Source organism: Pipistrellus kuhlii, unplaced genomic scaffold, assembly GCF_014108245.1.
Source record: "Pipistrellus kuhlii isolate mPipKuh1 unplaced genomic scaffold, mPipKuh1.p scaffold_m20_p_12, whole genome shotgun sequence".
NCBI lineage: Eukaryota > Metazoa > Chordata > Mammalia > Chiroptera > Vespertilionidae > Pipistrellus > Pipistrellus kuhlii.
Genome location: NW_023425427.1, coordinates 16,801,236 through 16,824,556, shown reverse-complemented (window position 1 = coordinate 16,824,556; position 23,321 = coordinate 16,801,236). Strand labels below are relative to the sequence as shown.

The 23,321-nt window shown below is 39.8% G+C and overlaps 1 protein-coding gene across 3 annotated transcripts in view; it reads left to right on the top strand.

Moving 5' to 3' along the window:
* Window positions 1-973: 973 nt before the first annotated feature.
* The window catches only part of MELK (maternal embryonic leucine zipper kinase), a 53,236-nt gene continuing 30,888 nt past the window's right edge, over window positions 974-23,321 (top strand). For 2 of the 3 annotated variants that reach the window (XM_045579999.1, XM_036433370.2), the window contains exons 1-8: window positions 974-1,124; window positions 7,435-7,530; window positions 8,785-8,870; window positions 11,003-11,119; window positions 14,422-14,565; window positions 15,585-15,653; window positions 17,429-17,521; window positions 19,892-19,990. In XM_045579999.1, coding sequence (XP_045435955.1) covers window positions 7,473-7,530; window positions 8,785-8,870; window positions 11,003-11,119; window positions 14,422-14,565; window positions 15,585-15,653; window positions 17,429-17,521; window positions 19,892-19,990 — 666 coding nt within the window. In that variant the 5' untranslated portion in view covers window positions 974-1,124; window positions 7,435-7,472. Of the gene's footprint in view, window positions 1,125-3,698; window positions 3,720-7,434; window positions 7,531-8,784; window positions 8,871-11,002; window positions 11,120-14,421; window positions 14,566-15,584; window positions 15,654-17,428; window positions 17,522-19,891; window positions 19,991-23,321 lie in introns of those variants that run through there. The other variant, XM_045579998.1, reaches the window with a different exon arrangement.

Sequence of the window (23,321 nt, the reverse complement as noted above, 5' to 3'; positions counted from 1 at the left end):
AAAGTGCCTGATCAGCCGCCCATCTGGTCCCAGTGTACCGGACTGAACTTTTCTGACCTAGGACCTGCTGCTTGTCTTAATCTAAAAATATTCCTCAGAGTGAACCGGTTGGGCCTTCCATGTTCCAACCCAGCTTCAGGGCTTCTGGGAATCCTGACATGGATAGCTTCTGAACTTAAGAGTTAAAGCTGTTTCAAAATTTATACTTAATATTTTTAAAAAATATTTTATTGATTTTGTACAGAGAGGAAGGGAGAGAGATAGAGAGTTAGAAACATCGATGAGAGTCATTGATCAGCTGCCTCTTGCACACCCCCCACTGGGGATATGCCCGCAACCCAGGTACATGCCCTTGACTGGAATAGAACCGGGGACCCCTCAGTCCCCAAGCCGACGCTCTATCCATTGAACCAAACCGGTTCCGGCATTTTTTTTTTCTTTTTTCTTTCCTGTAGCTATATTTTTTCCCCCGTCATGGACCAAATTACCTTTACAATTGTAACTTATACAGCGATGCCCATTCATACACATAATGACCAAACAGTAACATGTATGAGAAAGACTTCAGTTATGATGCCGGGTTGGTATTTACAGTACCTTGAGTTATCTAACGGATAGTTTGGTGTCTTGGGAGGGGGGTTTATTCCTCGTGGCAACACCTTTCGGTAAGATCTGGTGGTGGGGGAGGACTCGGATGGGAACCGTGACCACTACCAGCGACTTCTTTGCAGACCAACTTCAGAACACAAGGTGAGAGAGTTGAGTTCGGTGGAAACTCTGCACGTCCTCGCCGCTTAGAGAATCTCCGCGTGTCCCCCACCCCCGAGGGAAGGGCTCATCTCGGTTTGGAGAGAACTCAACCTCAGCTGCCCCTGCCGCCACTGGCCACGCCCACTCCCAGGCCAGCACTTCCCGCTTCCGGTCTGAGGACGCACGCGCGCCTCCGCCGCGCCCCGCCCCTTCCGGCCCGGGAGGTTTGATTCCCTTGGCGGGCGGAAGCGGCGAGAACCGCAGGATCTGAAAGGCACGGAGGAGCTTTAGGCGCTCGCAGCTTCGCCCGGACCCTAAGCGGGCGCCTCTGTCCCTGTGCCCGGCCGCGCCCTGCCTGGCCCTCCGCCACTCAGGTCAGTGTCCCCCGCCCCGGTGTCCCGGCAAGGCGGGGAGAACGGCGGCGAGAGCCCAGTTTGCTCCCCGATGAGAATTTTACCGGAGCCCCCACCTTACTGGTCCTGTTCCCTGGATGCCATGGTTAGCTTTACCGCCCCCCGCCCCCCGGTTTTCTCCTCTGTATGTGGGAATAATGATCGTACTTACTTACAATCAAGTAGGTGCAGGCAAAGCCTTTGCCACCCAGGAGGCTGCAACAAATGCGAATTCCGATGCGCGTTTCCATGACCCTTTCTGCGGAAAGAAACTCAAGCTTTTCCAGTTATTTCTGTTCGTGCAACTCAGTTTACTAGGGCAGTTCAGTAAAAAGGAAATGTGTAAGGTGTTATCAGCCCTTTCCCTTAGTCCGATTCCTTCCTCTCCCTTTACTTTCCCAAAGTAGTGGCTTTCGAGAGGCTCACGCTAAGCGGGGAATGTGCACCCAGTGCTGTGTCAGTAAAAGGAGTGGCTCGCCCCAGGAAATCTGGGAAAAAGGGACACTCCCAGAGGAGGGCATCCCTAGAGAGTGATCAGGCCTCTGCCACATAGGATGAGTAATTGTTCTTGAGCTTCTTCACCTTTGCTATTTCTCTTCCGTTGTGGAATCGGGGAAGGTGGAAGGAGGGCGTGTATCAGAGGTGCCTGGAGTTTTTTACTCAGGGGCCAGTGATTTTTTTTTTTTAATTCATATTTTGGTTTCTGTTTACCATATCATGTGGCAGAAATCAGAAATGCCCCTAATGGCACCTTCATGGGCTTATTTCACCAGCGGATCTTTCCATTGTATCTACTGTGGGTCAAGGAGATGAGCAAATCAGCCCCTTAACACCGTTAGGCATGAATGTCTTTGCTGATGCTTCCTGTAGCTCCTGCAAGGGAGCCGGACAGAACGTTAATTGAATGTATTACAAGGCACATAATAAGCTATTCTGTACTCTGCCTCTCATTTGAAATATCCTCAGAATCAGTGTCTTACCAAGCTCACTAGGTAAGGTAAATACAATGTATATTACTCAGCGATGAATAGCATAGTCTAAAATTTAGGCCCTAAATTATGCCATGTTAATAAGAAAATGTCCCCAATTTGTTGCTGTCCTATAAAATTTAATGCTATACCTCCTACTATTATCTAGGCAATTTCTTGTTTCCTCAGAGACATTCAAGACCTCCAGTTCTTTTTTTAAACTTTTACTTATTTATTTTTAAAATCTTTATTGTTGAAAGTAGTACATAGGTCCTCCTTTTTCCCCCATTAACTTCTCCCAGACTGCTCCCCCACCTCCCGCCCTAGGCTCTCACCACCCCTTTATCTGTGTCTATGGGTTATGCATATGCATACAAGTTCATTGGTTGATCTCTTCTCATCCATCCTTCCCTCCCCATTCTATTTAGCCACACTCACAGGGACATTTAGGTGTTTGATTGGGGTCTAGTTTCCTTCTTCATTACCTACATTTCAGGGGCTGCCTTCATTTTGACTGATCATATAGCTCCTTTAGCAGCTATAAAGTTGTATTATTCCAATCAGAAGTCGTTTCTGTGTTCAGTATTTCCGATCCCAGCTCCACATCTACATTTAAAAAACCAGGTAAAATCTATCATTATATCTGTTTGCAGTATAAACACATTTTCTTATACAGTAGCAAAAATGATGTTCCCTGGATTCAATAGATATAATGCAGGTCCACATACGTAGTATGCAAAGACAGCCTAATTTGAGGGAAGGGAAGGGTATATAAAGAAAATACAAGAAAGTAAAAAAGAAGGTGCATGGTTCAATCTTACATTAGTGAAAGTTTACCTTTGCTAATTGGTCAAGGCCCATGATCTGGAAGTTCAAAGTCATTTGGGAGAAATCTGTCAAGAAGTTAATTATGAAACTGTTATATCCCTTGTCAGGGGAAGTGAACTCCAACATCTTACCGAGTGCTTTCTCTCTCTGTGTGGCAAGTTGAAACAGCCCAGTCCTTGTATGGTACTCAGGCGTGCAGTAGCAGCAATTAGGATTCTTGCATTTTTTAAGGCCTACTTCATTCCCTTTGTGTTTCTTCTTTAGCTCTTGTGTTCTGGATACCACAGTACTGCATTAGTGGGGGATTTGCTCTCCAGTGAACTGATGGTCCACTTTTATAGCAGACAACTTTGCAAACAGATTTGTAGCCTGACATTCTTCCATTTCCAATCTATTCATTCTCTTTGTCAACAGGATTCCAGATATTTCTTAGCATTGTGTTGACGTCAATACCTTTATTGCTGTTACTGTTTTGAAATTTTTTAGTCTTAGGATTTCTATTTTTTTTTTTGGGGGGGTGGTAGAGGGTGGTGGTGGTATAGTTCTACTTCATTCCCACATTTGCAGCACTGACAAATGCACTTTCCAAGATTTCTGAATTAGTACTGCTGTTAGGATATTTCTAAACCTGTTCCTTAGGTGCCCCTAGTGAGAATCGATTTGTCCTGTGTGGTGTCTCCCTGCCTGGAGAAACTTTTGCCACTCCAGTGGAAGCTTGAGGAACTGACTGTGCTTCTGCTGTTTTCCTACCCCATTCCTGCAGGATAAGCTAGATTAAAAGGTCAGCTTTTTTTTTAAGTTGGTCCAATGCCATCCCTTCCTAGGAAATGGCTAATATTGTTTATTGGATCATGTCTTTTGCCCTTGATCTTTATCTTTCTTTCTTGGTATTTCAGCTTTAATGTTGAGACTAAGACCAGTTTTTTTTTTTTTTTTTTTTTAAAGCTGATTGTTTTTCTTGAGTTTTGATATTTTTTTCTTTCCAAAGCTTCTGCTCTAGTGTTCTATTCACTGACTAAATTTTTGAAGACTTTTTATTGCTGATAATAATTTACCTTTTATCTCTGAGTAAAATGATTCATGGAATCAGAGTGCTTTAGGCATTTTAAAAAGATATTTTATTTTGAAAAATTTTATTGTATTTATGGGGGTGATATATATACATATATATATATATATATTATATACCTAATATACAAATTGTCCCTTGGGGAGTTCTACCGGGAGACAAGGAGTTTGGTAACTCTCTCTGACATGTGCTGACCACCATGGTGCAGAATGAAGGAAGGCCCCAGCCGGCAGCTGGAAGACCCTGATCTGCCCTGATCACTGGCCAGGCCTATGGTCTCTACCCATGCACAAATTTCGTGCACCGGCCCTCCAGTTGGTAAATAAAATTATATAGGTTTCAAGTGTACAATTCTATAATACATCATCTGTATAGTGTATGTGTTCACCACTCAAAGTCAAGTCTCCTTCCATCACTATTTATTCCCCTTTACCCTCTTTTACCTCCCCCAACCTCTAAAAGGATATTTTGATTCTTGTGGTTCTTGATTTATCGCCTGGCATTCCTCCATTTCCAATCTCCTACTCTTTCTCTTTACTGTCATCAGGATTCCAAACATTTCTTAGCATTGTGTTGACCTCAATACCTTTACTGCTGTTATTGACTGTTTTGTGGTTCTATTTCATGCCCACATTTGCAGCACTGACAAATGCCCTTCCAAGGTTTCTGAATTAGTATTGCCATTAAGGGCTTTTCTAATCCTGTCCCTTAGGTGCCCAGTGAGAATCGATTTGTCTTCTGTGATGTTTCCAGGCGGAACTTTGTTTTTGATAAATTCATTTCATTTTTTTCCCTCCACTTCAACTTAAGAAGATGACCCATCCTCACTGTATTTAGGACCTTGCTAATTACTCCATCTTTTTCTTTTTCTTTTTTTTCTTTATAAACCCACTGTACTGCTCAGGTTGAACTCACACCCTAGGTCTTCCAAAGTCAGGACCTTGTAGGTTAGTAAGATGCTGTCCACCCAACTACCCCAGAGCCCTCAGCGGGCTTGCTGGAACTCTGCCTTTGGTGAAGGGAGACTCTCTGGCTCTAGAAATGAGCACTAGCACCAGGTTTCAGCTACTTGATCATACAGTGATCAAGATGTATGAGCTCTGCTCTTTCCAGGTGGAACTTTGCTTCCCAAGTCCAGTTGGCTGTGCCCAGCCTTTCGGATTGTTAGAGAGAATAGGGTCCTGGCATCTTGAACCCTGTGCTGCCAGAGCAAATCCACTGCTAGGTCACTGAGGGAGACTTGTACCCAGGAGACAGGCCAGGCAAAGGAGCGTCTCATCACTAGCTGGGTCTTTGCCTCAAGCCCCTTTGTGAACGCCAGAGCCCTAGTGTGCTGTGCTGGACTATATGGAAGATTCTTTGTGCCTGACTCAGTGACCCCCATTTCCCTGGGCCCCTCTGATTCCTGTTTGTCTATCTAAGGGGTGTGGGGGCATCTCTTCCCAAGGTTGAAGTCTTGTTTTGTCCTACATTAGCCTCTAGGAACAAGAGTCCCTTGAGCAATCATTTCTAGGAAGGTTCACCTTTCACCCTGTGTCTTCCTGTAAAGAGAACTCTACTTTGTAGCACCTACTCAAGTCCCGGAACTTGACTCTGGGCACTTTTAGAAGATTTATTTAGAAATATACTTCCCAGAAACTTTCTTCTCACAGTTTTACTTTTTCTTCCTTCTTGGCTTCCATGAAACTGTATTCTTATTCTTAGTTTTCTAAACTGTTCTTTCTCTGCCTCTTCCTCTTACCACTCCTAGCTGGTATGGGTGAGGACTAAACTGTCTGCATTGTAAAGATTTATCTTTTTTAAGTCTTTACACTAACTAATTGGTTTTGTGTATGTGTGAAATGGAGACAATCCAGTGCTTTTTGTTGTTTTTCCCATATGGCTAACCCAGATCTAAATCTACATTTCCATTTGCTGGTACCTCTAAAAGTAGTTTTAGTTCAGTACATGTCAACTTTTTTCCCCCCCACTCTGGAATCTCTGCAGCTAAATTTCTTCTTTCTGGAGTACTCTTCCTCTTATTCTTTTTGTGCCAACAACTGTTAAGGTTTACCAACCAAAGGCCACTAAGAACACATCTGTAGTAAGAAACATTAGGTGTTTTTAGTTTGCTGCTGCAAGAGACACCATTCTCCTAGGACCTTGGGGTGTCTCAGTCAGAGTGAGTTGAAAGGGGGGTATATGATTTGGGCTTATGGTGCGTGGTTTTAAAAAGGGATTAGGAAAGCTGTCAGAGAACTGGGGCATTTCAGCATTTGGGTAATTTAGGAGACTGTGGGGCTGAGGACGTCATTGGTGAGAAAGCAGCAGTAAGTCAAATAAAGGATCCCTGTCATTTTAACTGTTTTGTATAGAAACATTGTTTAGGTGGTCATGTCCAGGTCCTGTTGGAAACATTGTTCAAGGTTTGGTAGGAATATCCAGTTTGATTACCAGCACAGTTGATGTTTTTTCTCACTTCTCATCCTTTGAATTAGATCTCGGCTTAAATATTACCTTCTCAGTGACTCATTCTAACCACTGCTGCTTATTTCTTTCCTAATGAAGTTGGGCATTTTTTCTCATCTTTATATTGGTTATTTGTGTTTCTCTGTGAAATGCTTTTGTATTTCATTTGCTTATTTTTTCTTTGGTTGTCTTTTTCTGTATTGTGGGCTTAGAGTCTATGTATTCTGTAAAAAAATCCATTGTAATAAGTGTTGCAAATATTTTCTCACATTTATGATTTTTTTTTGAAATGATGCTTTTTATGTGCAGAAGTTCTTAATTTTAACATTGTTTAATGGAATTTTTATAATTAGCACTTTAAAAGATCCCCTTTGTTCTGGAAATCATGACACTATTCTATTAAAAGTTTTAAAGGCTTACTTTTCACATTTAAGTCTTTACTTGATCTGAAATTGGTTTTTATGTATGGTGGGAGATAGGAATCCAGTGTTTTTTCATGTGGCTAACCAGTTTTTCCAGTATCATCTATGTGCCCAAGACTTACCATATTTTTCGGACCATAAGACGCTCCGGACCATAAGACGCACCAGTTTTTAGAGAAGGGAAATGAAGAAAAAAAGATTCTGAAACAAATAGTGTCCTAAAATATTTTATGTGCATTAAAACCCAACATCACAGTCATAAACACATGTAATCAACCCTGTAAAGTAAACAGCAGCATTTAGAACCATTTTAGAGCCGGGCAAGCACACAGAGACCACACAGAGCCGGGCAAGTAAAAAAACTTTTTTTTTAAAGTATATGTGTAGGCTACATTTGGACCATAAGACGCAGGGACTTTTCCCCCCACTTCTGGGGGAAAAAAAGTGCATCTTATGGTCCGAAAAATACGGTATTTAAATTTGCAGTTACAAGAGTGGAGGACATAATCTCATACTAGTTCTTTTTTTTTTAATCTTGTACTATTTCTGTTTTTCAGGTTCTTTTTGTAATTTTGAGTAAACTTCCAGCAAGACTATGAAAGATTATGATGAACTTCTCAAATACTATGAAATACATGAAACTATTGGGACAGGTAATTGTTATTTTTTCTTGGGGAGAGAGGATAGATCAACAATTTAGAGTCTAGTGTGTTTGGGCCGTCATTAGGTAGTTTTAAAATTCTTCAACCTACTTTAATTAGGAAAAGTGGAGCAAAGGAGAGGAAAGGAGTAGGAGAGGCCTTGTAAGTCATTTTATTTAGAATAAAAGTCATTTGGAGAGGGATCTGATCTTTGTTTCTAAGGGTCACCCTCTGCTTGCTTGTAAAAGGATTGGGTAGAAAAGGGCAAGGGCTGAAGCAGAGATGTTAGGAGGTTATTGCAGTAATGCAGGTGAACAGTGCTAGAGCTGATGGTGATTTGGACGAGCTGGTAGTAGTGAATGAAGGTAGTGAAAGCAGTGGGATTCAGTATACAGACATATACGTGTGTGTGTGTGTGTGTGTGTGTGTGTGTTTTGATTTATTGAGGTATTACACAGTCAAAAATGCAAAGTGCACCAATCTTGATGGACTTTTACATACATATATACGCCTATGTTTCCTGATCAGATCAAGACATAGAGCATTTCCAGTCAGTACCTTTCTGTTTACCTCAAGGTGTATTTTGAAGATATAGCCAATGGGATTTGTTGATGGGTGGGATATGGGGTAGGAGACAACAGAGAAGGACTAAGGATGGCCCACCTTTGGCTTTTGGCTGGAGCACCTGGGAAATGGAGTTGCTATTTTCTGAGAGGGGAAAGGTCATGGGAGGGACTGTTGGTAGTTTTTGTTTTTTTTTTAGAAATGTGAAGTTGGCACTTTCTTTTAGATACTTAAGTGGAGAAATTTTCGCACTTTTGATACAGTTTTAAAACATAATTGTTCATCTTCCCAGTTTTAAAACTGAATGGAAGTTTTATGTTACTTGACTTTTGTCTCGGCAACTTTACATTGTGTTCTAGCAATATTAATTATAAAGCAAATTTGATTGCAATGTTAATTATAAAGCATATTTCTAAAGGATGAATTTTGTTTTCTTATTTGTTAAAAAATTAAAAATATACTATCACGGTAAAAAAAAAAAAAGAAAATCTTCAGTTATTTATTGGATTGAAGAGAGGTTAGAGTCATGGCTAACACTTTGGAGGCGATAGGAAGAAAGAGCCATACACTTATAGGAAAGTATGGATTGATAGAGCCTTTTGAAAGCAGATGGAGCAGTGTTTGTGCCTGAGTCCTCAGTTTGCTCTGCTATTGATATTTGGATTAGTCTTGCTTATCTCTTTATAATTTTTCTACACTTAGGTGGCTTTGCAAAGGTCAAACTTGCCTGCCATATCCTTACTGGAGAAATGGTAGCTATAAAAATCATGGATAAAAATGCACTGGGGGTAAGTTTAAAATTATTTAAAAAATATTTATACATCAGTTTTGTGAATGAAAACCCAAATTTGTTCTAATTTTCTAGAATAATATTATTAGGATAATATTTCTCTTGCATTTAAATTGCCAGTTATGTGTAACTGGCAGGTTTTAAAAAGCAATCTGAGGGAAGGGGTTACTTTGTCCTTAATTTTAATGCAAGGCAATGGCATATGTATGAAGCCTGTAGGATCCATTTTTCTGCAGTTGTTTCATGGTCTTGAAGATGTTTCTTGGTATTCAAATACTCTAACTCAATGTTACCTATTTTATGGTATAGGTGGGTCTTACGTCCTAGAATTTCATCCAAAATAACCTTAGTAGCCGAAGCCGGTTTGGCTCAGTGGAAAGAGTGCCGGCTTGCAGACTGAAGGGTTTCAGGTTCGATTCAGATCAAGGGCATGTACCTTGGCTGCGGGCACATCCCCAGTGGGGGGTGTGCAGGAGGCAGCTGATCAATGTCTCTCTTTCATCGATGTTTCTAACTCTCTATCCCTCTCCCTTTCTCTCTGTAAAAAATCAATAAAATATATTTTTAAAAAACCAACACAAAATAACCAAGTATTGTAGTTCTTTAATGAAATCCTCCTTTTTAAAAAATATATATTTTATTGATTTTTTTACAGAGAGGAAGAGAGAGGGATAGAGAGTTGGATTGGAAACATCGATTAGCTGTCTCTTGCACATCCCCCATTGGGGATGTGCCCGCAACCAAGGAATCGAACCTGGGACCTTTCAGTCTGCGGGCCGAAGCTCTATTTACTGAGCCAAACCGGTTTTGGCCCTTCTTTTCTTGATCAGCCTTTTTTTCCAGAGTTGAGATGCTCATTAATGCAGCTCATTCAATTTACGATCTTGGCTATAATATACATAAACTTTTTTGTTTTTATATTGAGGGAAAATTTGTCTCTTTTATTGATCTTTTTGGGTCTATTATTCCCTGTCCAGTATTTGTATTCACCCTGAATGGTCTTTTTTTTTCTCTCCTAATTCTATATATCATCTTTCATATGGTTTAGTTTCAACTGATAATTTAGGCTCTTCTTTAATATTTTTATTTATTGAGCTCAATAATATATTTACAAAGCAAATAAAAGGCATTAGAAACATTTTTTTCTTGAGCCCTCATGAATGAAATCAGTGATTATAAATCTGATTAAATTAATTTCCTTAAGCAATGTAAACTTTAGTTGCAACTTTAGTATGACTTACTCATTTGAACACTGCAAATACTTAAATAGCAAACAAAATGTGTATTGTTATTGCAAAGTGTGTTACCAAACTGATACTCAAAATTCATTCTAAAGCATCAGTATGGTAACATTAATTCATTAATTTATTTCTTCTAATTTTGTTTTTATATTTTGTGTTGTTATGCTTATTTTAATTACTTTCTAGTACTTTAATAATATTTTTATTACTTCCAGGGTTTTAGTTATCCAACTTCCACTCTCCCCAATAGAGAAAAAAAGATTATCATATTAAAATAGTCAAAATTACAATTGATTCTTGGTCAAGACCTGACATCTGGTTGCATGGTCCTAGATAATTGAATCTTAAGCCACAGATCATTAGATTGAGTCCCTTTTTATAATAAAGTTTTACATGTTACTCCAAGGATATCTATATTTTTGTCTTTAATATGGACTTTGAAATTCTTTCAGCTTGGCTTATCCTCCTTTTCAACCAGCTTTTTATTTTGAAGAATTTCAAACCCCTAGAAAAATTGGAAGAGTGAGATAGTGAATATATTCATACCTTTCACTGACATTTTTATGAAACATTACTAAGAATAAAAGTGGTAGCTCAGGCATGCACACTAAGTAGAGTTTCTGTCATTTTCTTTGTTTCTTATAAGGGAATTGGAGATTTAAAAATTTTCAGGACTTTATGTTATCAATCCACATTAAATTTGTCTTTCAGAAAATCCTCAAGGCCTTTTTTATGTATATACAAATAAGTTTTGTTATATTTTCTGTATTGTGGAATATTGTTTTGAGGCTGTGATTGCTTTTGTGCTCAGTATTAATCTTTTTATATTGATTCTTGGAACACTTCCCAAATTGGTTTATTGCACACTGAATACAATGTTTTGCCACAGAGTGATTTGCCCCGGGTCAAAACAGAGATTGATGCCTTGAAAAACCTGAGACATCAGCATATATGCCAACTCTACCATGTGTTGGAGACAACCAACAAAATATTCATGGTTCTTGAGGTTTGTAGTATGTTACAGAGACCTAACTGTGTTCGTTCACTGTTTTAATCTTTTTGAGCTGCTATAACAAATATCACAGACTGGGAAGCTTACAAATAACAGAAGTTTATTTCTCACTGTCTGGTGGCTAGGAATTCCAAGATCATGGCACCAGTGTGGTTGGGTGAAAGCTCTCTTCCAGGTTCTGAGCTGGCACCTTCTCACTGTGTCCTTACATGATAGGAGGGCTAAGGGATCTCCTGGAGCCTCTTTTTTTTTTTTTTTTTATTGAATTTATTGAGGTGACATAGGTTAATAAAATCATATAGGTTTCAGGTGTACAATTCTATAACACATCATTTGTATTTTGCATTGTGTGTTCATCACCTCAAGTCAAGTCTCTTTCCATCACTGTTTATTCCATCTTTATTCTCTCCTATGCCTCCCCCCCCCCCCCCCCCGCGACCCCCGCCCATCGCTCTCACCTCCCAAAGGCCACCTCCTAATACATCTTTGTGGGTTTAGAATTTCAACATATGTATTTTATATTTTTAGGTGGGAACAAACATTCATACCATTTCCATTCACTTTATCAATTGTTAAAGAGAGGAGTACGTTTCACCTGAAATATTAGAGTAAATGTTAAGGCTTTACCTGTTTGAGTTCTGTCCATAACAGTTTAGATGAAATAGAATCTGTTATAAATCGCAGACTCATTGTAAATGTTCCCTTTCTAATACACTCTTAATGGGGAGGTGTGGTTTAATGGACAGAATATGTTGGAATTTGTCCCTAGGGGGAAGGATTCGTTTTAGTTTAGATGGTATTTATGGTAACAAATTACCACCAACTTGGTGGTTTAAAACAACAGAAATTTATTGTCTCACAGTTCTGGAGGCTAGAAATCTGAAGTCAAAGTGTGGGCAAGGTTCATTCTGAAGAAACTGTTCTTTGCCTCTTTCCTAATTTCTGATGGTGGCTGGTAATCCTGGGCATTCCTTGGCTTACAGATGCATCACTCCATTCTCTGCCTCTGTCTTCAAATGGTCCACCCTCATCCAATATGATGTTATTTGATTTGATCACATCTACAAAGAACTTGTTTACAAATAAGGTCCGGGTTTTAGGACTTCCAACATACCTTTTTTGGAGAACACAATTCAACCCACAAGCCTTCAGCGTATGTATTATGCAAACCAAACTCATTTAATTTTTCCCCTGCCTTTTTTGGCCTGAAGCTTGAAGTCTTTAGAACCTGCATCATTCATCTCTTGTTTCATTTCCCTTAATCTCAAACAGTTTGTAACTGCACATCATTTTCACAGATTAGCTCTGTTTTAAAAGCACATTTTAAAATTCATAATGCTGCAAGTTTTGGACCTAGAACCATTTCCTCTTTATTACACCATCGATCCACCCACATGGTCAATAGTGTGATTTTAAAGTCTTTTTAAAAGGTTGATTCCCTTGTCCAAATTAAATGCTCTAAAAAACACACACACACAACCACCACCAACAAAAAACCCTTCCATGAACCTAGGGCAAAATTGAAAAGATATAGGAGAGTATATATTAAAAAGTAAAACTCTCTTCTGTATCTCTGTCATCCAGTTTCTTTTCTCCTGAGTAAATCACTTACTTTTCTTGTGTTTCCTATAGATTTTCCATGTACTTACAAATGCCTATTTATATTTTATACATATGTGTGTAGCTTATTGGTTTCTGCCACGCAAATGGTCACATACTATATTATTCTGTACCTTGTATTTTTCCCCCTCACTTAACATTTTAGCTTGGAAACTATCTACATATGTGCATTTATAGAGATTTTTAATGTTTTTGTTTTGCTTTACTTTGTATTTCTTTATTTGAAAATATAAAGTAGGCTTTTTAATGTAAATCGTATTGGATAGCATTGAAAAAGATTGATGATTGTGGTATAAGTTATATATGATAAAATGCACACTTTAGGTGTACAGCTTGAAAAAGGTACACACCCATGTACCTCCCACCCCAGTCAAGGTATAAAACATTTTCATCACATAGGAAAAGTTTATTCTGACCTTTGATGTTAATCCCTAACCTCATCTACCCACTGCTCTTTTCAACAACCAATGGTTTGATTTCTGTCACCACATATTAGTTTTATCTATTCTAGAACTTGATACAATTGAATCATACGACTGTACTCTTGTGTTTAGCTTCTTTTGTTCAGTAGAATGCTTTTTGCAAGTCACAGTATCAATATATATGCTTGCACCTTGCTTTTTCACTTAATACCGGAGATTGTTCCATTTCAATTCATGAAGAGCTTCCTCTTTTGTTAAATTATGTTTTTGAGAGAGGAAGGGAGAGGGAGAGAGAAAGAAACATCAATGAGAGAATATCCATTGCTGCCTCCTGCATGCCCCCTACTGAGTGTTTAGCCCACCACTGAACCCATAACCTGGGCATATGCCCTAATTGGGACTCTAACCAGTGACCTGTTGGTTCATGGGACAAAACTCAACTAACTGAGCTACACTGGCCAGGACAAGAATTTTTTTTATTTTTATGGCTGCATAGAATTTCATTTTATACCTGTGTCATAATTTCCATAGTGTGAACATATTTGAATTGTTTCCAGCCTTTTGTTGTTACCAACAGTGCTACTGTAGTGAATGACCTTGAACATGTGTTGTTTTTGTTTTGAGAATATATCTGTAGGAACAATTTCTAAACATAGAATTATGAGGTCAGAGGCTATATACTACCCTATATAATAAAAGGCCAGTGACCATAACAGCGTAATGACCAGTACTACCAATCGACCAGTCACTATGAGGTGCATTGACCACCTCTTGGTCCCTCCCCCCAGCCCACAGGCTCCTGTCGCTCTATGGTGAATGAGGAACCACGGGGAACCAGGGTGGGTGTCAGCGGTGGGGCGGGACTGGGGACTGGTGAACAGGCAGAAGATGGCCCTGATTGCAGGCTAGGCCTAGGAACCCTACCCATGCATGATTTTGTGCACTGGGCCTCTTGTGATAGTATTTTAATTGCTAAATTGAATTGAAGCCTTAAATGGAAACCCCAGGTTACAGAAACATGGAGCTGATCTGGAGAAGAAGGGATGGAAAGCCTAAAGCTTTGTGCTCTGGTATCCATTCTCCACAAACTCTGAGGACCCTCTGTAGAGCTGGGCTCCTGGTACAGACTTACAGTCTCTGGTCTTCACCTGAGGGCGTGACGACCACATAGGCTTTTATTAGTATGTTTGGAAGATTCCTCTGACGGAAGTTTTGTAAGTGTAACAATGTCTGTGTGTCTCTGTTGCTGTTAAGTATTGCCCTGGAGGAGAGCTGTTTGACTACATCATTTCCCAGGATCGCCTGTCAGAGGAGGAGACCCGTGTCGTCTTCCGCCAGATCGTTTCTGCAGTTGCGTACGTGCACAGCCAGGGCTATGCGCACAGGGACCTCAAACCGGTAAGTGACTGTCACAGTTAGATGGTCACCTGCGAGTTCAGCATCATTTACCTGTTATGACTAGGTTCTTTCTGTTTAGAGTCCATCTTTGCTCCCCGCAACCCCCACTATAATATGCCCCGCCCCCCGCCCCTTTTGATTTCCGGTAGGGTTTTTTCAGTGGACTTATTATTGATATTCTGTTTATCTGCCAATTGGGTGTGACATCATAAATGTCTTTGTAATCAGCCATGGCATATAAAAGTCAGAATTTTATCTCTAGGAAACAAGAGTTTTAAGTGCTTTCTTTGAGTATATTGTCATTGAATATTTTCCATTTAGTTCTCTTCTTAACCTAAGGTGATGAGACGTCCCGCTTTTGGCGGGACAGCCCTGATTTTTAACAATTTGTCTTGCATCCCGCGGCGTTTTAAAACAGTCCCTATTTTTTGAAAGATTGAATATTTTCCATTTAGTTCTCTTCTTAACCCCATCTTCCTTTAATTTTCATTCCATTATGCCTCAGACAGGAACAGTTCAGTGTGTGGGCAGACTACTTTTCAAGGACAGAATAAAAACGTGAATACTCTTAAGACTGTAGGCTCTGACTAATATGGATGGTGGTGAACATGGGTATTAATGTTGCTTGGTACTAGGGCCAGGGACCTAGAAAAGGCCCAACAAAATATGGCAGTGCTACTATCCCTTTCCTGTTGTTTATACTCAACCCTAAGATTTGAGCTCACTCTTTTAGCACACATTGCTTGTAGTTGAACCTCAGAGCACTAAGGAGAAAATGGTTTATGCTAATGTGTTTTGAGGGGAAGTGGGATACAGTTATCAACATTTGCCTCTCTCCCTTTCTATACTTCTTGTCATTTAATTATTTTTAAAAATTATTTTTACTCCATTATATGCAGGTTTTTAAATATAAAATCCTTAAGTTGTTTGTTTGTTTCCCCTCCCCCCCAGAAATAACTAGAGGTGGGATGTGTTATAAGGAAGTCATTATAATTATCAAAAGATCTTTGTGTTTCCAGGAAAATTTGTTGTTTGATGAAAATCATAAAATAAAGCTGATTGACTTTGGTCTCTGTGCGAAACCCAAGGTAAGTGCAGAAATAAAAACGCCTCTATTTCCTTTGTAGATGCACACTGAGGCGTGTTACCTTGCACTGACTTCCACTAAGTATTTATTGAGCCTGGTTGCATCCATTGCGAAGGATGTTAAATTTCATCCCTTGTATAAGTTCTCTAAATGACTCTGACATATAACCAAGACAGAGAACCACCAGGTCCAGGGTGGGTCGTGCTGAAGACCCCATGGGTATGCGGAGAGAATATGCAGTAATGTGAGGCCATCACAGCATGAGTGCTGAATTGATCGTGTGTTTGCAGTTTGATTATGTTGCCACTAGATGATGCCTTTGTTCACAGGAGTTTGGGGAATTTATTGCAAATCTATGCTTTGTTATCCAAGTGGTTATATAACTAACAGTTATATTTTGAGAGAGGTTTCCTTTTCCTTGTAAAAGAAGGAGAAAGTCCATATGGGGTTTTAAATGTATACTGTTATGTGTCTTCTTAATTTGCATTCCACAGTTGAGACTGGCATTTTCCAGCGTACCTTCTCTTTGAGGTGACTTTGAACTTTCCACTTCTGTCTGCAGCAGCGATCCTGTGTGGCTGCCTGTTGGAGGCTGCCTCCCGAGGTCTCTAGTGATGGTACTCACAGTCTCCACAGTGAGCCGTCTGCACTCATTAAGAATGTTGGAATTGCAGGCCTATCCGAGCCCTTTGTAGCCCACGGTTATTTCCTGCCCCAATCAGAATTAGCCAGGTGCACAGGGAATCAGATTTTGCCCTTCCCGCTGACTGTCTGATTCTTTCTCATTTTTCTCTCCTTCCCTCAGTACTTCAGAAATTGTCAGTGGAGCCTTGTGTCTTGACACCAAATGATAGAAGGCTTTTTTTTTTTTTTTTTTGATTGACAGGTATATAAAGATAAAACATCCTTTGAGCAGATAAACTGGTTTAAGCCATGTTCTCCACAGGAGGCAGTGGAGAATGTTTGTGACAGACTCCATTAGCAGTGGCTTGTGGCTGCCACGGATTTGACACACACAGACACCATCTGAAAAAGCAGTGGTGGGCAGAGAGAGGATTGTCTCAGCTTTCTGCTGAAGAGCTCATTTCTGGGCATGTTGTTACAGTTGTAAATGCAGTCTCACAATCTCACAAATCCTTTGCCAGTTCTAGGACTCTGTACGGCAAGTGTGGGGCAACGGTGTCATTTTTCACTGTGCCTTGCTAATTCTGTGGGAAAGCCGAGGAGGCTGAGCAGATTCCTCATTTTGCTGGATCTGGAAGTTCAGGTTGTGATTGGTGTTATAACTGAGACTAGAAACCAGACTCCCAAAGCAATGTTCTGTGTAACATATTGCTCTCTTCCCTCTAAGGAAAAAGAAAGCTCTTCTGTATTTTTAGGAAAGGCTTGATATTGGAGATAGCATCCAGTAAAGAAATAATCTTTTTTCCCTGAGTACTTAGGGGTGGGGAGACATGGATGCTTGGAAGTATGCTAAGCTGATTATTATGCAAATAGATATCTAGGGAAGTATGAACTGACTTGACTGCACTTGTGGGAAAAGGATTTTGTTCGTGCTAAGCTGAGGTGGTATTGGAAATCCAGAGAAGGTGAAACCACACCTGCATGCGTGCATGTAGGCAGAGAATATTGGGTTGGCTCCAGAAGTTTTTTTTATTATTTGGGGTAATTCTTCATCTAGCCTCTCTTTGCTTGTGCTGAAGGAATGTTTATCAAGGTTTTAATTCTCTGGAGGGCTATAATTAATAGGCATTTCATTTTTTATCTTACCGGCAGGGTAACAAGGATTACCATCTACAGACATGCTGTGGGAGTCTTGCTTATGCAGCACCCGAATTAATACAAGGCAAATCGTATTTGGGATCAGAGGTAATTATTCATTGGTTAATTCAATGTACACTTGGTGACCTGTAGTGAATCAGGCACTGTGCTTTGGGGATATAGTGATGAGGTAATCCTTGTGTTCAGAAAGTAAGTATGTAAAATAAAAAATGAAATGAACAAGTTGCAATAAATATAGTAATACATAGTACACTTACAAAGCAAGGAGGTATTTCTGGAGTCCTTCTTGTGGTTGTTTTTGTGTTAAACAGTTCCATAGTTTAGACTGGTTAGTTCAGCCAGGTAGAGCACAAGGCCAGGGTGCAGGGTCAGTTTTCAGAGGTGCTGGTTAGTACAGAGAAAATCTATACTTTGTCCATAGCCAACTGCACTGGGGCTGTCCCAGCAGGGAATAATGAGCAATGACCACAGCTAGTACCTCCGTCTGGAAGAAAGCCTCCCCTGAGTTCCTGCCCTGATGCCAGACAGTCCAGTTTCTCCTAGTATGTGTCTGAGTCTGCCAGAGCCTCGCCCAGCACTGGAGCTCAGAGGAAGTGGGAGCTTGTAAATTCAGTTCAAGGTGCAGGCCTTTTAAGAGGAGCAGCTGGGTCTCCAGCAGCCTGTGTATCATTCAGCCCCAATCCGCACTGGTTTTTACAGCCTGTAGTTCTTACTGCCTGTAGGAACTTCTTTCCCAGCTCTGAAACCCCTGAACTGGGGGTCTGGTGTGGGGCTGGGAGTCCTCGCTTCTCCTGGCAGCCTCTGCAGAGGTGATCTCCCTCCCAATTAAAAAAGCCGCACACCCGGGTGCTGGACCAGCCCGTTCTGTGCCTACACACCTCCTACCAGTCTCAATGCGCTTTCTTCTTTACTTCTCTAGTTGTAGTACTTCCACTCAGCCAGCCTTCCTGTGGTTCTGGATGCTAGTTCTGTATTTTAGTTGTAATTTTTATGTGGTTGGAGGCAGCAAGTACAGGCGTTTACCTATGTCACCATCTTGGTTCTCTCTCTTTAACCATTTTTTTAATCCTCACCTGAGAATCTGTTTATTGATTTTAGAGAGAGATGAAGTGAGAGACAGAAAAAGAGAGAAACATTGATGTGAGAAAGAAAAAATGATTGGTTGCCTCCTGTACACACCCTGACCAGGGATTAAACCTGCAACCTATGTGCCCTGATTGGGAATTGAACCCCAAACCTTTTGGTGTACGAGACAACACTCTGATCAACTGGGCTACCCACCTGGGCTTTTCTTGTCCATTTTAGCTTGATTTTCTATCCTTTTTTTTTTGTTCTTTTTACCTCTTAAAATTTTCCTAAGACTCAAAGAGGGTGGGAGCTGTGACTTAGCCAACAGTGCTGTCATTATTGACAAAGGCCAAATTCCGCTTGTATAAGTAGTTAGTGCTTAGGACTCATGGGGCACCGAGATATCTTATATAAAGGTTAAGCTCCTTTCTGGGATTTTGAGATTTGTAGGGTTGTTTGTGCTGGCAGGCTCATTTCTAGCCTCTGTGTTTGAAAAATCAATCGTTGAACTTTATTAAGGTTTCTGTGTATAGAGAGGACTTTGCAGTGCAGCTTATCACATTTTCAGATTATCAGTAGTAAATTTTAAGACTTGTTTTGAGATCCTCATGTGTGTTTACATAACCCTCCTATGTAATAAACCCTCTGTAGCATTGTAGAGTTATTTTTCAGAATCAGAAGACTTGCAGATTCCTTTTCCTTTTCCTTATTGTACCCAATCCAGCCCAATCAGTTGGAAATTATCTATAATAATAAAAGTGTAATATGCCAATTAGACCAGGCAGCCGAACAACCTTCTGGATGATCTTCTGGACGAAGCCACAGCAGTGGGGGCTGAGGTAGAGGGGTCAGGGGTGATCAGGCAGGCAGGTGAGTGGTTAGGGCAATCAGGCACAGGGGTTAAGGGTGATCAGGCAGGCAGGCAGGCAGGCAAGTGGTTAGGAGCCAGCAGTTCAAGATTGCTAGAGGGATGTCCGAAAGGAGGTTTAGGCCCAAACCCCACAGGGATCCCTGCAGGATCGAGCCTAAATTGGCAGTTGGACATCTCCCAAGGGTTCACGGGTTGTGAGAGGGTGCAGGCCAGGCTGAGGGGACATCCCTCCCCCACCCCTGCACAAATTTTGTGCACTGGGCCTCTAGTTTTCTATAAACCATTAGAGTTCAGAATTAAAAAAGAGTGCACTGAATTGCATGTCAGGTGACCTATCTGTGTGGCCTAGGTGACTTTGGATAAGTCTTCCTTTCTGGGCTTTAGGTCCCCTGTCTGTAGAATGAGCAGGTTTAATTGGATGATCTCACAGCTCTGTGAAGATTCTGTAATTCTATTATGTGTACTACCATTCTCAAATATGTTCTAAATTTTTTTTGGAATTATTTTCTCCGTCTCAGGCAGATGTTTGGAGCATGGGCATACTCTTATATGTACTTATGTGTGGCTTTCTACCATTTGATGATGATAATGTTATGGTTTTGTACAAGAAGATTATGGTGAGTACTCCAAGGTATAAATTTCATTGTAAAAGTTTTCTGTACTGCATACTAAATACTTCCACTTGTGAAAGTACAAAAGCAGGCAAAAGTAATGTATGCTGATAGAAGTCAAGGTAATAGTTACTCTTTGGAGGTGGAAGTGACTGGAAGAGGAGCATGGGGCTTCGGTTCTGCCTTGATCTAGGTGCTGGTTAAATTGTGTATTCATTCAGTTTGTGAAATTTATCAAAGTATACCCTTATATGTACTTTTTAATATGTATATTATATTTCTTCAATAAAAAGCTTACAAAACAAAAATTAAGGGAAAGTAAACATTTAAGATGATTTTCCTGGTAAAAGTTTTTGTTTTGTATCCTGAAATGATACTTTGCTCTGTTAAATCAAATTTTTCTATAAAATAAAAACTTTCTTTTTGAAGGTAAAATATTTGGTTTTAAGGTATAATAAAACTAAGTTTTGTTAAATCATATGTGCCAGAGATAGAAAATAGATTTGTGGTTATGGAGTGGGGGAAAGGTGGAATAACAGTGAGGAGTGAGTGCTGATGAGTATGGGATTTCTATTTGGGATGATGATGATAACATTCTGGAATTAGATAGTGGTGATGGTTACACAACTTTGTGAATGTACTAAAAACCACTTACTTGTATACTTTAAAAGGGTGGATTTTATGTTGTGTGAATTATACCATTCAATTAAAAAAAACCCTGCCTTAGCTAGTTTGGCTCAGTGGATAGAGCATTGACCTGCAGACTGAAAGGTTCCAGGTTCGTTTCCAATCAAGGGTACATGCCCAGGTTGTGGGCTTAATCCCCAGTAGGGGTGTGCAGGAGGCAGCCAATCAGTGATTCTCTGTTATCACTGGTGTTTCTACCAGTATCTTTCTCTTCCTATCCCTTCCTGTCTGAAATCAATAAAAATATATTTTTTAAAACCCACCCAAAATCATATATAGCAAGGGAAATGGTAAAATTCTTTTTAAAGTGTTAATATTTAAAATGTTTTTTAATGCCCAGCCAGCATGGCTCAGTGGTTGAGTGTCGACCTATGAACCAGGAGGTCATGGTTCCATTCCCAATTCTATTCTAAAGGAATAGAAACATTAATGATGAGAGAGAATCATTCATTGGCTGCCTCCTGCACTCTTCTACTAGGAATTGAGCCCGCAACCTGGGCATGTGTCCTGACTGAGAATTGAACCGTGAAATCCTAGCTCATAGGTCAACGCTAAACCACTGAACCATGCCAGCCAGGCAAAGAGTTAATATTTAAGGCAGGCGAGCAAAAGAAGATAGGTGAAGAAAGAACTCCAGGAGCAAACCAGGGTCAGACCAGCACAGCAGCATCTCTGAGTGCATCTTGAATTCAGTTCTGTTGAACAAATGTTTCCTGAAGGTGTATTTTGTGTGAGATATTGAAGGGTTATGATCAAAGATCTATGAAACTTGATCATTGTTCATCAGGACTTGTTTTCTTGTTGGATACAGAGCCAAGGCTGTCTATCTCAAAAGGGCAAGAGATCAGAGATGTCATATTATAACAGAGGGATAAATGAAGGTGATACAGGAGCTGGCATGGGATTTGAAAGGAAGTGAGGTTTGAGCAGGGCTTTAAAAGAAGGGTAAAAGTGCTTCCGAAAGGGATGTGGGACAGAGCATGCCTGTGGAGTAGACATAGAGGCATTAGATGGGAGAAGCATTAAGAGAAACAGTGAGAGGTTTTTGTGGCTGGACTATTGGGTCTGTAACATCCTTTAGGTAGGACACTAACTAAATCAACTGTCATTTCTGGGAAGGTACACAAGTTGAGAGTCCAGGAGGCCCATCGCATACATGATAGAAGTCTAAGGACACTAAGTTCAATCTTCAATTTTAAAATTTATTTAACTAAATAGTTTTCCCTATATCCCATCCTGGGAATTGCAGTAAGAAATTTTGCCTATAATATTCATGTAACTGCCATGATCATAGTCACTATTGTTAACCTAAAAATAAAAGGCCAAAGTGTAAGGTAATGAGCATTTATTTGAGATAAAAACAAAAAAAGAAGTTATTTGGGAAGCACTGATTCAGGCAGAAACCCCAATAGTGTTCTGATTAGGAGGCAAAGGAAAGGCATATTTATGAGAAAGGGAAAGGGAATAGTTACATCAGTAGAGGAAGGCATTTCTATTGTTGCAGATAAGCTAACATAGTGTCACTAATTCTAACATGTTTTTATTTTAAGTCTTGTAGTCATCAGTCCAGTATTATAATATTTGCTTTCTTGTTATGCTTGCAAATATAACTGATGTGATTTGCTGATGGATGGGATGAGGGGAGTAACCTGAGCAACTAGGAAGTTGGAGCTGCTATCATCTGAGATGGAAAAGACTCCTGGTAGAGCAGGGATGATCAAGAATTCAGAATTGGACATACAGAAGGTGTCCCTTTTGTCTAATTTTTCATATTTATTGGCATGAAGTTAGGGGTTATGTTGGAGATTTCCTACGGTGTGACGTAACCTAAGTCGGATCCCACTTATATAAACACCTATATCACTCACATGGAGTACATACACAGCAGTAATGAAGTGAAACAGTAAAAAGAAATTAAAGAGGACAATTCCTGACCTTTACTTGTGGTAAATAAATAATAAAAAACATAAAGCACATATGTCAAAATGGTGGAGAATTTTTTTTTTTTAAATAAATAAATGGGAGATGGCGACTTAACCATGAAATGATGTACTTCAAGTCCGATGTAATCTGAGGACTGTCTGTATACCAGATTTTATGCATTTTTCAGATTAGTGTGTGTGTGTGTGTGTGTGTGTGTGTGTGTGTATATATATATATATATATATATATATATATATATATGGAATCATATTTTATTTCCTTATACCACTCCTTCCTTACTGAAATTGAGCTACATTATATCCATGATTTTCCTCATTTACTGACTTAAATCCTAACTTTACAGTTTTGTTTTTTTTTAACCAATCCAGACCTAAACTTTTGTGCTATTTATTTGCCTTCATTTTCTGTTACTGCAAGTTCGTTCACATTCATATGCAGCCATGGAATTAATGCTCTTAATTATGAATGTATTGTTTCACCAATACAAGGTGAATATGCCAACATGCAAACTTCAGTATCCCCTACTTTTATTTTTTATTTGAGTGTACTACTGGATTCTGTATTAATCCTCTGGGGGGAGAAGAATTACCTTAAGATAATATAAAAGTGTTATATCCCAATAGTAGATATTTGATATTTTGGTAAATCAAATACTTCTACAGTGGAATGAATATGGTACAAAATGTCTAATTCTTGTTCAGTGGAG